We start from the raw sequence: 17,697 nt of genomic DNA on the forward strand, positions 1-17,697 counted from the left end.
GAATTTTACACTGCTTGTTAAAGGCCCTGAGTCAGGGACATAGCTTGATAAATTAGATTGATGGGGGGGGTGAGCTTCGGATTTTCCAACAATCAAGCCGGAAAATAATATTTAAATACATTAAACTGCATGCAGGGTGCATGAGAGGGTTCTAAGGGGCAGGGAGAGGAATGCAGATTCGTTGGAGTACTAGGAGAGGAAACACAATATTTTGTTAAATAACCAATATTTTTGAGGACTTTCAAAAAAGAGAGGGAGAGTGTGTGTGTGCGTTTTTGTCTGGGTGTATGTAAAAACTCCTGGTAAAATCCGACAGACTTCTCACCATATCCAACTAAAAGCACCTGTACCCAATTATTGATCAGAAAATACATTTATTGAGGGGGAGGGTGTAAAATCCCAAACATCCTCCTTGAAGCTACGTCCTTGCCCTTAACCTGAGTTATAGGCTCAAGCTGCAGGCAGGGGCTATAACAAGGTAGAGGGTGTTTAACAACCAATATATCCTAGGGCAGAAGGGCTATAATGCTATTAGAACATTACTCACTCTGGGGGTAAAATATTATAATTAAAAAGGGAGAAAGATAAATTGGCACTGAGCCACTTTATTGTTTTCATTGGAACCCTCAGCATTGCGATGTTCTAATGATCATCACACAGTGCTGCCCTATGTGGAGGTGTTGGCTGAGGGGAGGAAGGTTAAAAGATATCTTCAGACATGGTGCGGCAAACTGGTAGCTTCATGTAAGCAAAATGTGTAGCAGAGCAGTCTGAGTATTTGAAGCAGCTGTGAATGTGGGTACCTATTAAGTAGTTTCTTGTGATATAATGTAATCATGTTGACGGAAAGAGACAGGTGTTTCCAGGTTTGAGTTTGGAGGCAACACGCCTCAAGCCAGCTCCTAGCACTCCAATGCTGTCATGTTTCTTTAGCAGCATAGTCTGATGCAGAGTATTATAGGTAGGGGGAAAACAAATAATAAGATTACTGCTATTCCATTTGAATCCACCATACTTTTAATATAATCAGATATTGGAATCAGGGCTGCTTCATTGGGCAGTGAAAATGGAATCCCAATTGGTAGGCCAAGACAAGGTTATTTCCCTCTATGAATGTCAATATTTGTCCAAAAGCAGATCTTTCAATGAGTTCTAATAAGGTTAATTGACTAACTCACGATGAGTGGCTTAGTTAGAATTCAAGTGGCTTGGTGTTGAGGACTATAAGTTCACTTTTGCTTCCACAGAGTTGCCATTTTAGAGTCAATGGCTGTTAGCACATTTCCAGGACATGGTTTCGATTTGGATTTGTTTTTCTTGTATGTGTTGCTGGTGATGTTCAGGTTCATTTGGCTGTTGTCTTCATAAGAATGCTTCAGTCATTTGTGTCTGCCTTTGATCCACAAGTTTGAAAGTATATATTTGAGACTACTGCCGCTAAGGGATATACTTATTGATTCTGAAATTGACAGAGTAGTCGGAGATGATGTGTCCCTGCCTATTGGCCTTATTTAGAGTTTGGCGGATGGGACACTCTGTCAAAACGTGACTAATATCCTGTCCGTTGTATTATAAGTGTTGTAGATTATAATGAACTTGCAATAAAGTTGACAGGAAATCAGCCGCATTTTTGATGAATTATCCCACCTGTCAAACTCTTAATAGTCCACCAAGGGTCTGATTTAGAGTCCGGTGGATGGGCATTCCATAACAAACAAAACACCCCATCCACCCAATGCATTCGAATATAAAGCACTTATAATAAGGAGAGTGGGATACCCACCATGACACAGTATCTGTCGGCTAAACTTCAAATCAGGCCCAAGTCATTGAGAATGTCAAGAATTAAAACCAGAGAAGGTGAATGTCAGCTCCTGCTACCTCAGAGACGATGGAGCAGGGTTTCCTGGCCTAGGTGTCAAAGGCTCTGTCGCATAAGTGAATGAGTAGACATATATTTCGTCTCTGTCTTAGAAATCCTCATATTGGGACATGATGAGTAGAGAATTGGCAACATGATGTCAGAGCATGACGACAAGTGGCCAATGCATTTATCAAGCCATAATCTACGTCTGAAAATATGGTTTCTGACATAATGGAAAAGGTGCTGCAGTACGATGTATGATATTACTATAGCATAAGCCTAGCTGGAAAGCAAATGTATATTATGTTGGGGTGTGGGATTTGTAAGAGACAATACAAGATCACATTTATCATATGGTCATTTCACACGCCGCATTTGAAATTGCATTACATCTATTTTCACAATTATAGGCCCAGGGAAATCAAGTGTTGCCTAGAATCACATAATTTCAGTGAAGCAATGGAGCTGGGTTTAGAATTCAGGTTTCAAGCTACTAGACCACATCTCAAACAGTGCGCGTATTTGAAAAAACAGCCAAGGTGCTGACTTAGGAATTTGGGAAACTAGACAAAATGCTGTCAAATAATTTATGGAAAGTGCAATGGGCTTACTGGGGTATAGCACTGTATAATGTGCTCACTGAATTATTGAGGAAGTCGGGCAATGTGTTTACTAATGAAAAATGGTCTTTGTGAAGGCTGAAGAACGAAGGAAACTGTATAATGCATTTATTGGCACACCAAGGAATCTCTGTGTGAAATAATGGAAACTCAGTGTAAAACAAAACCTCTCTTTTCCTGAGTTCCACCGTTGTTTTATTCTTCACATTTGGTATTGTTTGTACCTCTCAAGTTTGCTAAAGGCCTGCGGATCCAGCACCAGCCACATGTGATCTATTTAGACAAGCAAGCCTTTTATTCTAATTTGCTATATCTGCCATTCTGGTCAATCAACTGCCTTATGTGTAGAGTTCTCGCTCAGTTATACAAGGTGCAATATGGAGTGTAAGATTGTAGAACATACTTTCCCCACAGACCTTAAACAGAACATTACCAATGTGTATAGTTGTTACCTTTTGATAGGAAAGTGCTATCAAACTGAAATGTACAATGTATATGTGAACGAATTTGAAATGATCAGTTGTGTCTTGTTGCCTGGCCAAACAACTCAGGGTGATGCATTGATGCATCACAGAAACAACTTTACCTCTAGAGATATACAAGTGTCTGTTTGCTTCTGTCAACCCTGCAGATTCTAAGTACCTTTACCTTCATCTCATCAAATTGAATGTGCCCCACAGGTATCACGTTCCCCTGATCTGACTGATATGCAAAAGCCCAACAAATACATAAAATATTGTGAATGTATCTGAGTAGGGCAGCGAGAGTAGGACCACAACTCAAGTACTGTGTGTGCCACACATTTATATAAAACATGCTTGGCACACACGGTACACCTAGCTAACCATGCGCTGGATCTATCAAGCACCTTAAATGTAAATGTGTTTGTACTTGTATAGCGCACTGCCACCCCCTCTGTGGAACCCTTTCTGGCCTTTCCCTGTGAAATGTCCACTCCTGGGCACCCCCATGGTGAAGACAGGCATCCCAGCGCTGCTGGGGCCGTTGTGGAGATTAAGCAAGCTATTGCCCAGAGTTGCAGCGTGGGACCCATGATTAGAATAGGCACTGAGGCGAGAATTATCAGGTCCGAGGAAATTGAATCCAAGACCCGCCGAGGCGGGGATTGAACTCTGGTCCCAGGCCAGAACTCTGCATCAGGGTCTGCCGCTCTAACCATTGAGCCACACTTCTCCAAAGAAACAAAGCCAACAGCTTAAAATTTTATGTCGCCTTTTTGGTGGAGAAATACATGACAACATAGTTGACGGTCAAAGGCAACCCAAACAAATTTGGAAAAAACAACAAACATACTGTTAATTGCACTTACTTCGCTGCAATACTGCATTGAGGACATATTGTAGCTCTTCTGCAGAGATTTCCATGTCCTGCGATTAACAAGTGAAAATAGTGTTACAGCATCTGCAATGTATATAGCTGTTTAGTCCATTCAGAGTGTATGTACTTTGTTAGCAAATTCTGCATTTTTTTACATTAGCAAATCAAAACGAGGTCATTTTAGAAGCAAATAGATAATCATCTTTGACAAGCCTTTTGAGAAAATTTCAGCATGCACAGTTACAACAAAAGAGGCGGGGCTTAATTTAAAGGTGGGCAGTAATGTGATATTAGGCAAAAAACAGTAGATATCGCTGCCGCTCACCTCTGTGTTCTGCCGGGCAAGGTACACTTCGGGGAAGGCAGCAATCCTGACCGGCGTGTGTGCGGGTGGGGTTGCCCAAAATGGCAGCAGACCGCACACCCTATTTAGAGTTACCAGTGTGACAGTATTTTTTAGTAGTGTCACCTCCATGACAGTCTGCCATTAACACCATTGTGGTCTGTAAGGGAACTATAGAAACATCCCAGATGAGGACCTTTGAAAGTCATCCCCATTTAGCTGGAGAAAGTAGAGGGAAGTATAACAGCAAGAAGGGCATTGAGTCCATATGAGGGCAGTTGGTCAAAATCACGGGGGCAGCACCAGGGGAGTAACATCGGCAAGGGGCTGGGGTGAATCAGAGGTCGGGTTTGTGTGCGTTATGGGGTAAGGGAAAAGCCTCAAATTTTGTTTGTCATCCCCAGCAGCTTCTGCCATGCAGTCAGGAAGTGCCATGGGTGAAAACACAGCCACCAAATGGTAGAAAGCACAAGAGTAGTGAATTTGTTTTGTGTGGCAAACTGGCAGTGCACCAAATGGAAGAGCAGTTCCATAGTTTCATTTAAAAGTGATGAACGCCCTAGAAATAACATTCCCAATAGGTCTCCTAAATTAGGCAAACAATGCAATTAGAGCTCTCCCCGTTCCTGCTATTAATCCACTAATCCCCTGCCTTCCCCCAAACACCGACCACCACTCACACCCATAGCCACAGATGTCTACTGGATTCCAGGATGATCCCTGAAGTGTTTTTCTAGAGCACAAGGATGGGCTTGGTGGGAGAGGAAAGTGAAAACTGACACCTTGTTGATGATATTAAATAGTCAAATTCTTAGGTAATCAGAATTCGGTAAGCATATTAAGCAGGACCTTGCATTCTTAGTGAGTGGAATACATTCTGATTGAGAAAAGCTAATCTTTTAGGAAGCCAAGAGATTTTGTAAAATCCCTCTCTAGTAGAATCAAACCTTGAAACCCTTCCCTGCTTACAGTCTCCAATTCTTGTGTGCACTTACACGCATGCCAAATGTAGAAGTTTGTTAGCCTTTAAAAGGCAGGGATGTGCAAATCTGCTTGTGAGGCCAAGGTGTTGGTGCCATTCCTTTAATGCTGGTTGAGGATCTCAATATTAGTTTGTCAGGGAATGGACCTGAACATTGACCAGGAAGTTGAGAACTTTATTTTGAGCCATCTTGTTGAGACAAATGTTAGTCCAGTCATTATATTAGGAGAATCAATGAGTCACTGTTTCAAATCCCAGCATGATGAATTCAATCTTCCATTTTTCTGAGGTTCAGAAATTGAGAACCATTCTGATCTGTCCTAGCTAGGATATTGTAAGATAGACTGGAGGAGTCAGAATAATATGTATCTGAGAAGAGCAGGGAACCAAGATCATCCAATTTCTTCAGTCATATATCTGTATGCTGTTGGTGCCTAAAATTAGTGCAAGGATTGCCAGTGCAATGGGTGCTTTTGGCTAATGTTGTCTAGTGGGTTTATTGCTTCACAAGGTGTCAGTCTGATACAGTGAATCCTTTCAATAATGAGTCAATGAGAACCATTACTTTTGATTCTCATTAGGACAATCAGTTTTGGAAGTGAAGCTTGGATGGATTTGTCTTCTTTCAGAACCAAGTCTCTGAGCAATATAATATTTCTTGATCACAGAGACAATACTATTTGTCTGCTGCTTCCATAAACTGACTGATTTCTGGTCTGCAGACAATTGCAACTTGCACCACCATTACTTTGTTTCTGCAGGTCATGGTTCAGGGCCAACATCCCTGGAATACAAAGTGGAATTCCTGGAGTTTAGAGTGGGAAGATGGTGTAGGAAAGTCACATCAATATTTTCTGAGCCGAGAAAACATATGTACGTTTCCACTGATTATTTTGTTGCTTGGCTGTCTCAGAGGATGAACAAGCCTTTATGACTCTATAGAAATACATGAACAGTATTCATGATCTCTTGAGAAAACCAAAATCGGCTGAAACTCATAAATTCTTCTGAAAGGGTTAAGTCAGCATGGATGTTGATTCAGTTCACCAAATAATAATAGTAGCATAAGTTAAAATATGGCACTTGAACATACTGGACCCTAAAACATTGGTGTTTGATGGGTATTTTTGTCTTAAATTTGGAAACTAACTTTGAAATTGAAGCTCTCTTCATGTCAGTCTCTTGTCCTTCAACAAAGCAGGTTAGCAAAGCATGGCCAGGCAGAGAGTTGCTGTCACTATTACTTCTTTAAATGAGACAGGCAGAAAAAAAGGTCTGGGAGATGATGTTTATTGGTTGTTCCAGGCTCAACACATGGTCATGATTGTCTTCCAAGGAATTGTACAGTTCAGAAGAGACCATTGCAGATAACACTCGTTTACTTGAGGTCTATTGCAGTTGACTGCCACTCAAGAAAAAATGTGCATGAAATCATGTAATTCCAAGATACTGGCTCAAAGAAGAAAAACATGTGTAGCTTAATAGACTTAGGTTTTGGTAGTTGGTTTGCCTTTAAGGCAACTCCTTCCGTGTCTCTTATCCTTAATCGGATATAGATGTCTCCAGCTGTGGTTTTAATTATGCTGTAGTTAAAAAGCTAACAATTCTGAATCCCTGTCAATTACTAAAAGAATAACGGTTTAGTCCATGTCTGATCTTGCATTATTTGTGGCACTCTTCATACATATTTCATTAGTAATTTGCTTCTGGTGGCCCAACAACCAAGAATAATTTTCAGTCACTGATATGAAAACCAATTCTTTGGTATAAAATTGGAATAAATGTATGTAAACTCAGTGTGGTCAGATATTGGGCCCTGATGGAGAACACATATTTCTAAGGGTTTTCAGCATAGAAATAGGAAAAGAACCTTGATTGCAATACAACAGCATTTAGGCAGCTTTACCTCGCCAGCGATCTGGTCAAACAGCTGGCGAAACTGCTTCTCCTCTTCAGTTTCTTTATGAGGTGGATTAGGTTGTGGTGGCTGTAAAACACAAATGAAAGAAAATCATTAAGCAAAGTCAAAGAGTGCGAGTCACAAAGATTTTGCTGGTTTGTGTCACTTACTCTTGTAGTACTCCTGGCTGTGGATCTGATTTAGAGTTAGGCAGACAGGGTACTCTGTCTCAAATGCGAATGACTACCCTGTCTCCCAAATCCTAGGACTACCCATCTCAGGTGGGCAGGGCTTATGTTTATCATCGATGGATCCTCTATTGGTTCCGTAAATGGAAAGCTTTCTCCGTGAGACCATCAGAGGAAGGACATTACATCAATCACCCTATTTATGGTGGAAGATATAATGTCTTTTTTTTCTGTCTGTCACCACTAGGGAAAACTGGCAGTGAGGGACAGAAACCAATTATAATGACCCCCACATGATGGGAGAAAAATTCCAGGAGGTGGAGGTCATGCGTTTTTTGTTTTGCAGACAGAAACTCCTGCTTTGACAGGTGGCAATCCAACAAGGTTTTTGTACATTGAAAGGATCTGCCATGACTGAGATTACTTTCAATTTCTAGAGAAGACCACTGGGCCCAACAGTCATCGCTAAATTTGTTAATGTCCTCTTACACCCTGACCCTTGGAGTACCATCCGTCAAAGTGTAAAACAAGACATTAGTCATGAGTTCCAGGAGTAAGCCAAGATTACTGCAAGAGGAAGTCACCATAAAATTCTAATGAATCTGGCCCAAAGTGTGTTTTTTAAATTATGATACCTACACTAGCAAATACAAACTGTCAATGGTCAGATATTTTGTGGTCCTTGGCAAGTAGGATAAGGAATATGCTACTTACCAGTATGCATCTGTTCTTGGCATGTAGAGCTGCAGAGCCACACACTTAGTATAAGATCGCCATCTGGTGTTGGGCTCGGATGCTTGCAGGTTGTTGTTGTCTTCGGAAGAAGTCTTTTGGTCACGAGATAGGCGACTCCTCCCTTGGACTACAGTGCGCATGGGCATCCACTCCATCATCAGATTGTTTTTCGCCATGATGGGAAATGATGGAGTGTGTAAGAATAAAGAAAGGATGTCCATGTGTAATGTCTAATTAAGACAATGCTGGAACAGATACAGGTCCCGGGGAGGTGGGTGGGCATGTGTGGCTCTGCAGCTCTACATGCCAAGAACAGATGCATACTGGTAAGTAGCATATTCCGTTCGAGGCATATGAGCTGCAGATCACACACTTAGGATAGACTATACAGCAGTGTCTCCCCTAGCGGTGGTCACCTGTATCGGTTACAGCAGTTTGGAATAAAGTTTTAAGGACAGCCTGACCCACAGAAGCTTGTTGTTTGGCTTGCACGTCAACACAGTAATGTTTAGTGAAGGTGTGTATTGTAGACCATGTGGCTGCCTTACAAATATCTTCTAAGGGAAGGTTTCCTAAGAATGCCATGGAAGCCCCTATTTTGCGTGTGGAGTGTGCTCTAGGGGGAACTGTTAGAGTGCGTTTAGCTTTTTGGTAACATATTTGGATACATTTAACTATCCACCTGGCTATCCCTGATTTGGAAATGGGGTTGCCTTTATGTGGTGGAGAGAAAGCAACAAACAATTGTTTGGTTTTGCGGAAAGATTTGGTTCTGTCAATGTAATACAGCAGGGCTCTTTTAACATCTAAGGAATGAAGAGCTCTTTCAGCTACCGAGTCCGGATTTGGGAAGAACACTGGTAGCTCGACTGATTGGTTAAGATGGAATGGAGAAATGACTTTTGGCAGGAAATTTGGATTTGTTCTAAGAACCACTTTGTTATGAAGTAGTTGTAGGAATGGTTCTTGTATGGTTAAAGCCTGGATTTCACGTACTCTTCGAAGGGATGTGATAGCAATAAGGAAAGCCACTTTCCATGTAAGGATTTGTAGTTCGCATTTATGCAGAGGTTCAAATAGGGGACCCATGAGCCTAGTGAGAACAATATTTAGATTCCACACTGGAGAGGGTGGTAATCTGGGAGGAATAATCCTTTTAAGACCTTCCATGAAGGCTTTGATCGCAGGCACTTTAAATAGTGACAAGTGTTGTCGATTTTGTAAGTAGGCTGCTAATGCTGCTAGGTGGAGACGTATGGATGAGTACGCTAAATTACATCTTTGCAAGTGTAGTAAGTAGCAAATGATGTTCTGGATGGATGCATCCAGTGGGCATATATCATTGTTAGTGCAGTAAATGGCAACTCTTTTCCATTTTGCAGCGTAGCAGGCTCTAGTAGTAGGCCGTCTGGCCTCCTTTATAATATTCATGCAGTCTGGTAGTAGGTTGAGGTAACCGAACTCTAGGACTTCAGGAGCCAGATCTCTAGGTTCAGTTGATGTGGATCGGGGTGTCTGATTTCTCCATGGTTCTGGGTTAATAAGGACCGGGAGAGGCGCAGTCTTTGGTGTGGAACTAGAGAGAGTTCCAGTAGTGTTGTGAACCAGGGTTGACGTGCCCATGTGGGAGCTACTAGTATCAGCTTGAGAGGCTGTTTCCTGAGCTTGCGTACCACGAATGGAATGAGTGGGAGGCGGAAAAGCGTACGCAAATCTGCCTGACCAGTTCATCCATATCGCATTGCCCTTCGACTGTGGGTGGGGAAACCTGGCGGCGAAGGTTGGGCATTTTGCCTTTTCGTGTGTGGTGAACAGGTCTATGTCTGGTTGGCCTCATGTTTGGAAGAATGGGAGTAGGACTTGTGGGTGTAATTCCCATTTGTGGATCTGTTGGGTTTGTCGACTCAACAAATCGGCAATCTGATTGTGAACTCCTGGAAGGTGTTCTGCTAGCAGGTAGATGTTCTGGGGAATTGCCCATCTCCAAATGTTCTGTGCGAGCTGGGACAGTTGGAGAGAATTTGTGCCTCCTTGTTTCTGTATGTAATACATGGCTGTCATGTTGTCCGTCCGGATGAGGACAGTTTTGTTCTTTAGATGTCATTGGAATGATTTCAATGCTAGGAACACTGCCAGTAGTTCCACGTAATTAATATGGAGCACTTATTGTTGAGTGGTCCATTTGCCCTGAGTGGTGTGTCCTAGGAGATGGGTTCCCCACCCTGTGAGAGATGCGTCGGTTGTCAGCACTATCTGTGGAAGAGGCTCTAAGAACGGCCGCCCTTTGGACAGGTTTATGGTGTTCCACCATTTTAGTGAGCGATGTGAGCGACTGTCCACTAACACCAGATCCGTAAGTTGTCCGTGAGCCTGGTTCCACTGACGTGCTAGACATTCTTGCAAGGGACGCATTTGAAGTCGTGCATAAGGCACAATGAAGATGCATGACGCCATCATGCCTATGAGTTGCATGAACACTCTTGCTGGGAGAGAGTGTTAGGATTGAAATTTTAAGATGAGAGCTTGTATATTGGCTATCCTGGCTGGGATAAGCTATGGCCTTGGAGGTTTTTATGGTGGCTCCCAGATATTGATGTATGTGGGAGGGTTGTAGTTGAGATTTGGGATAGTTGATGGTGAATCCCAAGTTGTGTAAAAGTTGAATAGTTTGGTGAGTGTGTAGAACGCATTTGTTGAATTAATTGGCTTTTATGAGCCAATCGTCGAGATATGGGAAGACATGAATTTGTTGTCTCCTGAAATGCGCTGCTACTACTGCTAGGCATTTGGTGAATACTCTGGGTGCAGTTGTCACTCCGAACGGGAGGACAGTAAACTGATAGTGTTGCCCGTCTACCAGGAATCTTAGATATTTCCTGTGAGCAGAATGCATGGGAATGTGAAAATAGGCATCCTTGAGATTTAGTGTGGCAAGGAAATCGCCTTTCTGTAATAGTGGAAGCACTTGTTGAAGAGTGATCATATGAAAATGATCTGAGTGTATGTACCGATTTAGGAGTCTGAGGTCGAGTATGGGTCTTAACGTCTCGTCCTTCTTGGGGATTAGGAAGTATAGAGAGTATACCCCTGTGCCCTGATGTTGGAAGGGAACTGGCTCTATTGCGTGTTTTTGAAGCAAGGAGAGAACCTCTTGCTTGAGGAGTGTAAGATGGTCTGGCGACATGGGACGCTGTTTGGGTGGTATATGTGGGGGGGTATTTGTGAGTTCCAGGCAGTAACCATACTGGATAATTTGTCTTACCCACTTGTCTGTTGTAATGGAATTCCAGACAGGTAGGAACTGTTTGAGTCTTCCCCCGACTGGAGTGGAATGGTCTGGGGGGAGTGGAGGAAAGTCACTGTTTAGTGGCGGGGGAGGTACGAGTGTTGGTATTGCCTCGACCTTGTCCCTTGGTGTTGTTTCCCCTATATCCTCCTCTAAAATATCCTCTATTGGGGGATGTTTGTGTAGAGGTTTTGAACGTGGAGGAGGTGTCTGCTCCAATATTTTTTGGTGCTCCTCTATAGAAGGAGCGTCGAAAGGAGCCACATGGCTGTGGAGACTGCAATGCTCCCATGGACTTAGCAGTCTCGGTGTCTTTCTTCATTTTTTCAAGTGCAGTATCTACTGCTGGTCCAAACAGTTGCTCTTGGTTAAATGGTTGGCTAAGTATGGTACTTTGTACTTCTGGCTTAAAGCCTGAAATACGTAGCCATGCATGGCGTCTAAGAAGTACGCTTGTATTGATTGCTCTAGAGGCAGTGTCTGCGGCGTCAAGTGCACATTTAATTGAGGCATTTGAGATGAGCTTTCCCTCTTGGATAAGGTCATTTGCCTGGGTCTTGTATTGGTCTGGTAGGTGTTGTATGAGATCTTCTAACTGATCATAGTGAGCCCTATCATAGCGTGCCAATAGGGCTTGTGTGTTGGCAATACGCCAATGGTTAGCTGCTTGTGCTGCTACTCTTTTGCCCGAGGCTTCTAATAGTTTGGATTCTTTGTCTGGGGGCGGTGTATCTCCTGTTTGGGAGTTAGCCCGCTTCCTTGCGTTGGAAACCACCAAAGAATCCAGAGGCAGCTGTCCTTTAATTTAAGAAGGATCTTCTGGGGCAGGTCTATATTTTTTCTCAATTTGAGGGTTAAGTACCCTGGCCCGTACGGGGTCCTTAAAAACTTTTGTGGCGTGTTTTATGACCCCTTTAATCATAGGTAAAATTTGAACTGATTTCTGAGACTGCTCAAAAGTGTCTAAAAGGAAGTCTTCCTCGGGTGCATCTGAGTGCATGGTGACGCCATGGTAAAGTGCTGCTCTGTGTACTAGTTGTTCAAACCCGAGGTGGTCATCTGGAGGTGAGGGTTTGGAAGGGTATGTAGTAGTATCAGGTACATCAGGCAGAGGGTAAGCCCAGTCGTCCAATGGTACAATATCCGGATTTGTGAAAGGATCATTAGGATCATTAAGATCATCCGGATCACCCCCTCCCCCTAGGTCATCATCATCATCCTGTGGAGGTGGTGTATGTGAAGGAGATGGTGGAGGTAATGGTGGTGGAGGCAGGGGGGGTGGGGTAAGAGGTCGTACAGGAGAGGAAGGAGGAATGGGTGAAGTGGCTGAGTCCTTCTTCTTTACAGGAGCTGGAGAAGGTGTTGTGTCTAGCTTCCTTACATGGCACAGCAGTGACATGTCCAGTTTTTGGATTAATATAGATCTTTTTTGCTTTGGATCTGGGTGGAAAAGTTCTTGGTCTTCAGGAACAGACTTTGGCGCTGATTTTTTCGGTTCCGATCTACGTTTTGGGTGATCGGTAGAGTCTTTAGGAGGTGTAGTATAGACCTTAGCCGGTTGTTTCGGTACCGATGAGGGTTTCGGTGCCGATGAGGGTTTCGGTGCCGATGAAGGTTTCGGTGCCGATGAAGGTTTCGGTGCTGATGAAGGTTTCGGTGCCGAAATGGAGTCTTTAAGCTTGGGAGCTTTCGGTGCCGGCTTGTCTACGGGCCTCGATGGTTTCGGTGCCAAAGGTGCCGGACCCGGCTTTGGTGCCGAGAGGTCTTGTGTCTTCGGTGCCGAAGGTGCTGGTAGTACAATAATATGTTTGCTCGGGCCCGAGCCACCTGAAGGCTTGTATTTCTTCGGAGCCGAGCCCGAAGGCGGGCCAGCTGGTGAAGTCTTAACCAATGCCTTTTTTGGAGGGGTTGGGGTAGGGGCATCGGTACTCACGCGTTGCCCCGGAGTAATGGGGTCGTCGGAGTCGTCTGCTTCTGATATAATGTGAAGTTCCTCGGAATCTTCTTCTGGGACATCGGGGCCCTCATCAAAAATGTCCTCTGGTTCCGGAGCTGGTCTGTGTGCCATGATATGGCGTCGAGCTCTCCGATCCCGAATGGTCTTCTTGGATCGGAATACGGCGCAGGCTGGACAGCTGGACTCGTCGTGTTCCGGCGACAGGCACAGGTTGCTGACCTTGTGATGGTCACTGTGCGGGAATTTTGCTCCACATTGGGGGCATTTTTTAAACGGCGTCCTTTCCATGAGCCGCAGGCCTCACGGCGCGGATAGGTTTAATCGCACGCGTCGACGTCCGGAACCGGCCCGATGAATTCGATGTCGAGTAAAGGTGTATTATAAAGGTTTTTCGCTTCGAAAAGCTTGGTTTAGAAGTTTTCTACCGGAGTGGAAAAGTTTCATCCGAACCCAATGGCAGAAAAAAACAATCTGAGGATGGAGTGGATGCCCATGCGCACTGTAGTCCAAGGGAGGAGTCACCTATCTCGTGACCAAAAGACTTCTTCCGAAGACAACACCAACCTGCAAGCATCCGAGCCCAACACCAGATGGCGATCTTATCCTAAGTGTGTGATCTGCAGCTCATATGCCTCGAACATTAATCACCTATGCTACAACCTGAAAAAACAATACTTCAGATATAAAGGCCAAATGCCGCAATCTGTGCCTTTCTTTTCCATTTTCTGTACCATGTATACACATGTAGAACACAATGACAGGCAGACAGCAAGGTTATTGCCGTCTGGTATGTTTCTTGTTTACTTTTAACACTACCGCTCCATTCCGTTCCACAGTTTTAATCTTCCTTTTACATTACGATAACTCTCTTGTGTCTGTTACAGACCTCTTTCTCACTTTATGAAGCACACTTTCTGACGGTCAATGTTAAAAAATTTAAAAATATCACTAGGTACTAATTTACGTTTTGTCTCCAGGTCGACACTAAGCCACTGCATATAGAGAAGGCTGTTAATGGTACCATTGCCAATAAAAGGCTGGTGACCCAAATTCCCCTCGAAGTTCCCTCACCCCATTTAGAGGGCAGAAGATGACAGCATACTATAGGGCAAAGCCATGCTGGCCCTGTCATCAGGGACTGTCTCGCAGCAGTCCCAAAGCCAGTGGAAATAGTACTGGTAGGAATACCAGTGTAAGGTGTCCCTCATGTGATTCCCTCCGGCGTTCCTTGTGTCTGGCACTGCTGGGTAAAACAAGGCTGACCAGGAGATAAAAGCCCTAAAATGTAACTTACAAATGGGAGAAGACCTCTGTGTTCAGAGAGCATAAGTTGTGTTAGTTCTTCATTTTTAGAAGAAACATAAAAGAAAACACAACCTGTTGTCAAGTTTTTTCACTCTGAAGCAGCTTCCACCTTTTTTGTGGGAGCCACTTCTGTGGAAAAATGTCTGCCAACAAGACTTTAGAATATGTCATTCAGCTACGCCCATCATGAAAGTGGCACGTCATCTGCCACAACTGCATTTTAGCAGCTGGTGGCCTAACTCTTAATGAGGCCCTGTATCTTTAGCGAAAAAGATGTTTTCTTCATTGGTGGAGCCTTCCTTCCCTAAACCAATCTCATTGGTTCGGATGGCTACGACACTGGCACAGAAGGTGACTTTGTTCCCTAAACACTCATATAATAGAATACTTATTTCCATGACATTAGAAACAGATTTTTAAAACCTTAAAAAAAATTATCACTTTTTGAATGGTTTGATCTTGTAACATTTTTATTTTTTCTGACTTTTCACTGTGTGGATGCACAGTGTTTTTACTTAAATTAGTGTTGGAATGGCGGCACATGCTGCATCAGGGCCAACAACTAAACTGCTCTCCACAGCATGCTGTCAAGATGCCCAAAGTGAAACCTGATACCCAACCTGGGAAAAACGAATCCCAATCGAACGGTGAAGGCAAAAAAAAAAGTATGACGTAGAAGTAGAAAAAGATCAGTTCTCCAATTAACATCGTGCAAACTCATAAAACAATTAAAATCAAGGTTTTGTATTCTGTAGAGCATTACAGCAGATCTGCTTTGTCAGTCCTTTCCTATAGCTCTCTTTCTCGGCCTCCTTCTTCTGACGTAAAGTCCATAAGGCCAGACTTCATCTTGGGCAGGCTGAGACTCCATTTTCTCTATTTTTGCAGAATGATTGACATGTCTGCCTTTGACACAGATGTCGTCTGTCCTTATCTTTTCAAGAACTTGTGCAAATGTCATGTCATTCAGATAATGACATGAATAAGACACTAGATGGGCAGACAATGACCTCACTATAACACCCGATGCAGCATCAGCCTACAACATGTGCCTTATTATTCTATTTCAAGAACAGATAATAATAAATAAATAGCAATCTGAATTGACATGCTTTTACTTTGTTTATATGAATGTGTCTATGACTAGCAACTTGATTGACATAGGTTATGTCAGGCATTCCCAAGATTATGTCAGAAATTCCAATCGCAGATAAAATACAGTATAAAAGGCCAGCCACTTGACCACTTGAAAGGAGAGATTATCTTGCAAGAACCTTCACCCCAGAATGGCAAAATGCTGCCAGATTGCTGTGATGCTGCAGCATCTCATTCTGTGCTGAAAGCTGATACAAAGCCAAGTCAGGGAGGAGAGAAGCTGATGTCATGCTTGTTTTCCTTTAGAGGAAAACTCTCTTGCAGACTGCTGATAATTACAGCATTTTGCTGTAAACAGGTATGCAGTGCATTGGGTCTCTCTAAGAAACTCTAGAGGCACGTTACGCAGCTCCATGCTCTCCTAGTGGAGCGCATAGGCAGGTTTTAGGGTATTAAGTTGATAGATAACATCTTAGCTGTGGTAGAAATTTTCATTTTATTCTTGTTGTCCGCAACAAGCATTTGTCTTGTTTTAATAATATTCTGTGTAGTTATTTTAGATGTACTAAGCAACAGGATGAGACTTTTGAAATACATTAATTTTAGTTAAAGTGTCTTTTTCTTAGTGCAGTTTGTGTGTGAGATATTGTAAATAACTGTATTGGGCTTCTCAAACTACCTCTACATCCCTGAATTAGGGGCTGTTAGTAATCCTAAAAGCACTGATGCCACTTCAACTTTATAAATTGTTTTGGGTCCAGCAGGCCTACATTAACCTTTATTTCACATTCAGTCGTGGGTGCATTGAACTAAGTTCACTTGTGTCACCAGTGGGTGTGAAAACAGACCTTTTATAGCTAGCCAGAGTCTTAGTTTACGCAACACTTCCTCCCTTTTATGCCTTTCTCCTTCTTGCTCTGGGTCAAGATCTGATGAATTTAAAATGAATTCCGGCCCCTACAAATAAATCCAAGGCCCACCAGCTGCAACCACCTGCCCAAATTAAGCATAGGTCACGACATTGAAACAGTAACCAGCCAAAGAAAGAAGCTTAACCCCTTCGGTGCCCGCCCCTTTCCCCGCCCTGTGCCGGCCGTTACATTAGCGGGCGGGGTTTGTGACGAGCTGGACTCGTCATGGGCACAGCGCCACCGCGGCCCATGACGAGTCCAGCTCGTCACGGGCACCGAAGAGGTTAAAGGGGTATTACATGTATGTGAGAGAGGTAATCAGGATGGCTCAAACCAAGTTGGAGTTAATCAGGAGACCAGCAATAAGTTAATATACTACATGCACCAGATGAAATATCCTGCTAGAAGGGTTGGAATGAGACCCGTTCTGATCAATAAATTTCGAGATTTACAGATAGGAGAAAGTGTGTTAGAAGACCCGTATGATTGGACTAGTTAAGAGAGTAAGGCAAAACTATTTTGAAGGAACACATTTTAAAGCCTGTTCTCCATTAACGCCAGGAGACCTGATTCGCAAAGGGATTTTTTTTACCATAACTGTATTTGTAATGGTATAAATGGCTGAATTTATGCTTCAATCAAGTAATACCTGTGTATCTGTATGCCACATCTGAGTGCAGTTACTCAGGTTTAATTCCACGTACAGTATGAGAGGTAAGTGTGGTTAATCGTGTGCTTGTGAACACCTAGAAACTTCTACGTTTGTCAGCGATTACAAGCTCCTCTCCAACCATGTCCCGCTCAGGTAAGAGTCCTGCAAAATGCTAGAATAAATCACTTTACAGGGTGGGAAGTGGAACGGAACACAACCAAGCCGCATTGGGATTGTAGGGAACAGGTGTTCTGCATAGGGGAAATGTTTTGGGGAAAATAGAAAATGTGCATTATACTGTGACTCCCACATTGTGGGAATACTAGTGACAGGAAAAGCAACATGGCTTCCTGACAAGTGCATATGGAAAGTTTCAAATGGTATAGTTTTCCAAGTATATTGGTGGAAATGTGAGTGAATTCTGAAAAAGTGCATTCCATTGTTTCAGAATAGAAATCTCAACACTGTGCTATCCGACACACACACAAACATATTATAAAAGGCAGGGTTATAAATGGCTT

At 43.2% G+C, this 17,697-nt stretch overlaps 1 protein-coding gene and 1 long non-coding RNA gene across 2 annotated transcripts in view; one reads left to right on the forward strand and one right to left on the reverse strand.

Annotated features, from left to right (window-relative positions):
- LOC146821105 (uncharacterized) overlaps positions 1-17,697 on the forward strand; it is a 166,235-nt gene that overhangs the window by 129,183 nt on the left and 19,355 nt on the right. The gene's annotated exons all lie outside the window — the stretch shown is intronic.
- Positions 1-17,697, reverse strand: part of CAPN9 (calpain 9) — a 361,781-nt gene that overhangs the window by 98,448 nt on the left and 245,636 nt on the right. Inside the window, exons 13-14 of the mRNA XM_085612050.1 lie at positions 7,054-7,134; positions 3,815-3,872 (exon numbers count right to left, since the gene is read on the reverse strand). Of these exons, the coding sequence (XP_085468176.1) occupies positions 3,815-3,872; positions 7,054-7,134 (139 nt within the window). The remainder of the gene's footprint in view (positions 1-3,814; positions 3,873-7,053; positions 7,135-17,697) is intronic.

Source organism: Triturus cristatus, chromosome 6 (genome assembly GCF_964204655.1).
Source record: "Triturus cristatus chromosome 6, aTriCri1.1, whole genome shotgun sequence".
Lineage (NCBI taxonomy): Eukaryota > Metazoa > Chordata > Amphibia > Caudata > Salamandridae > Triturus > Triturus cristatus.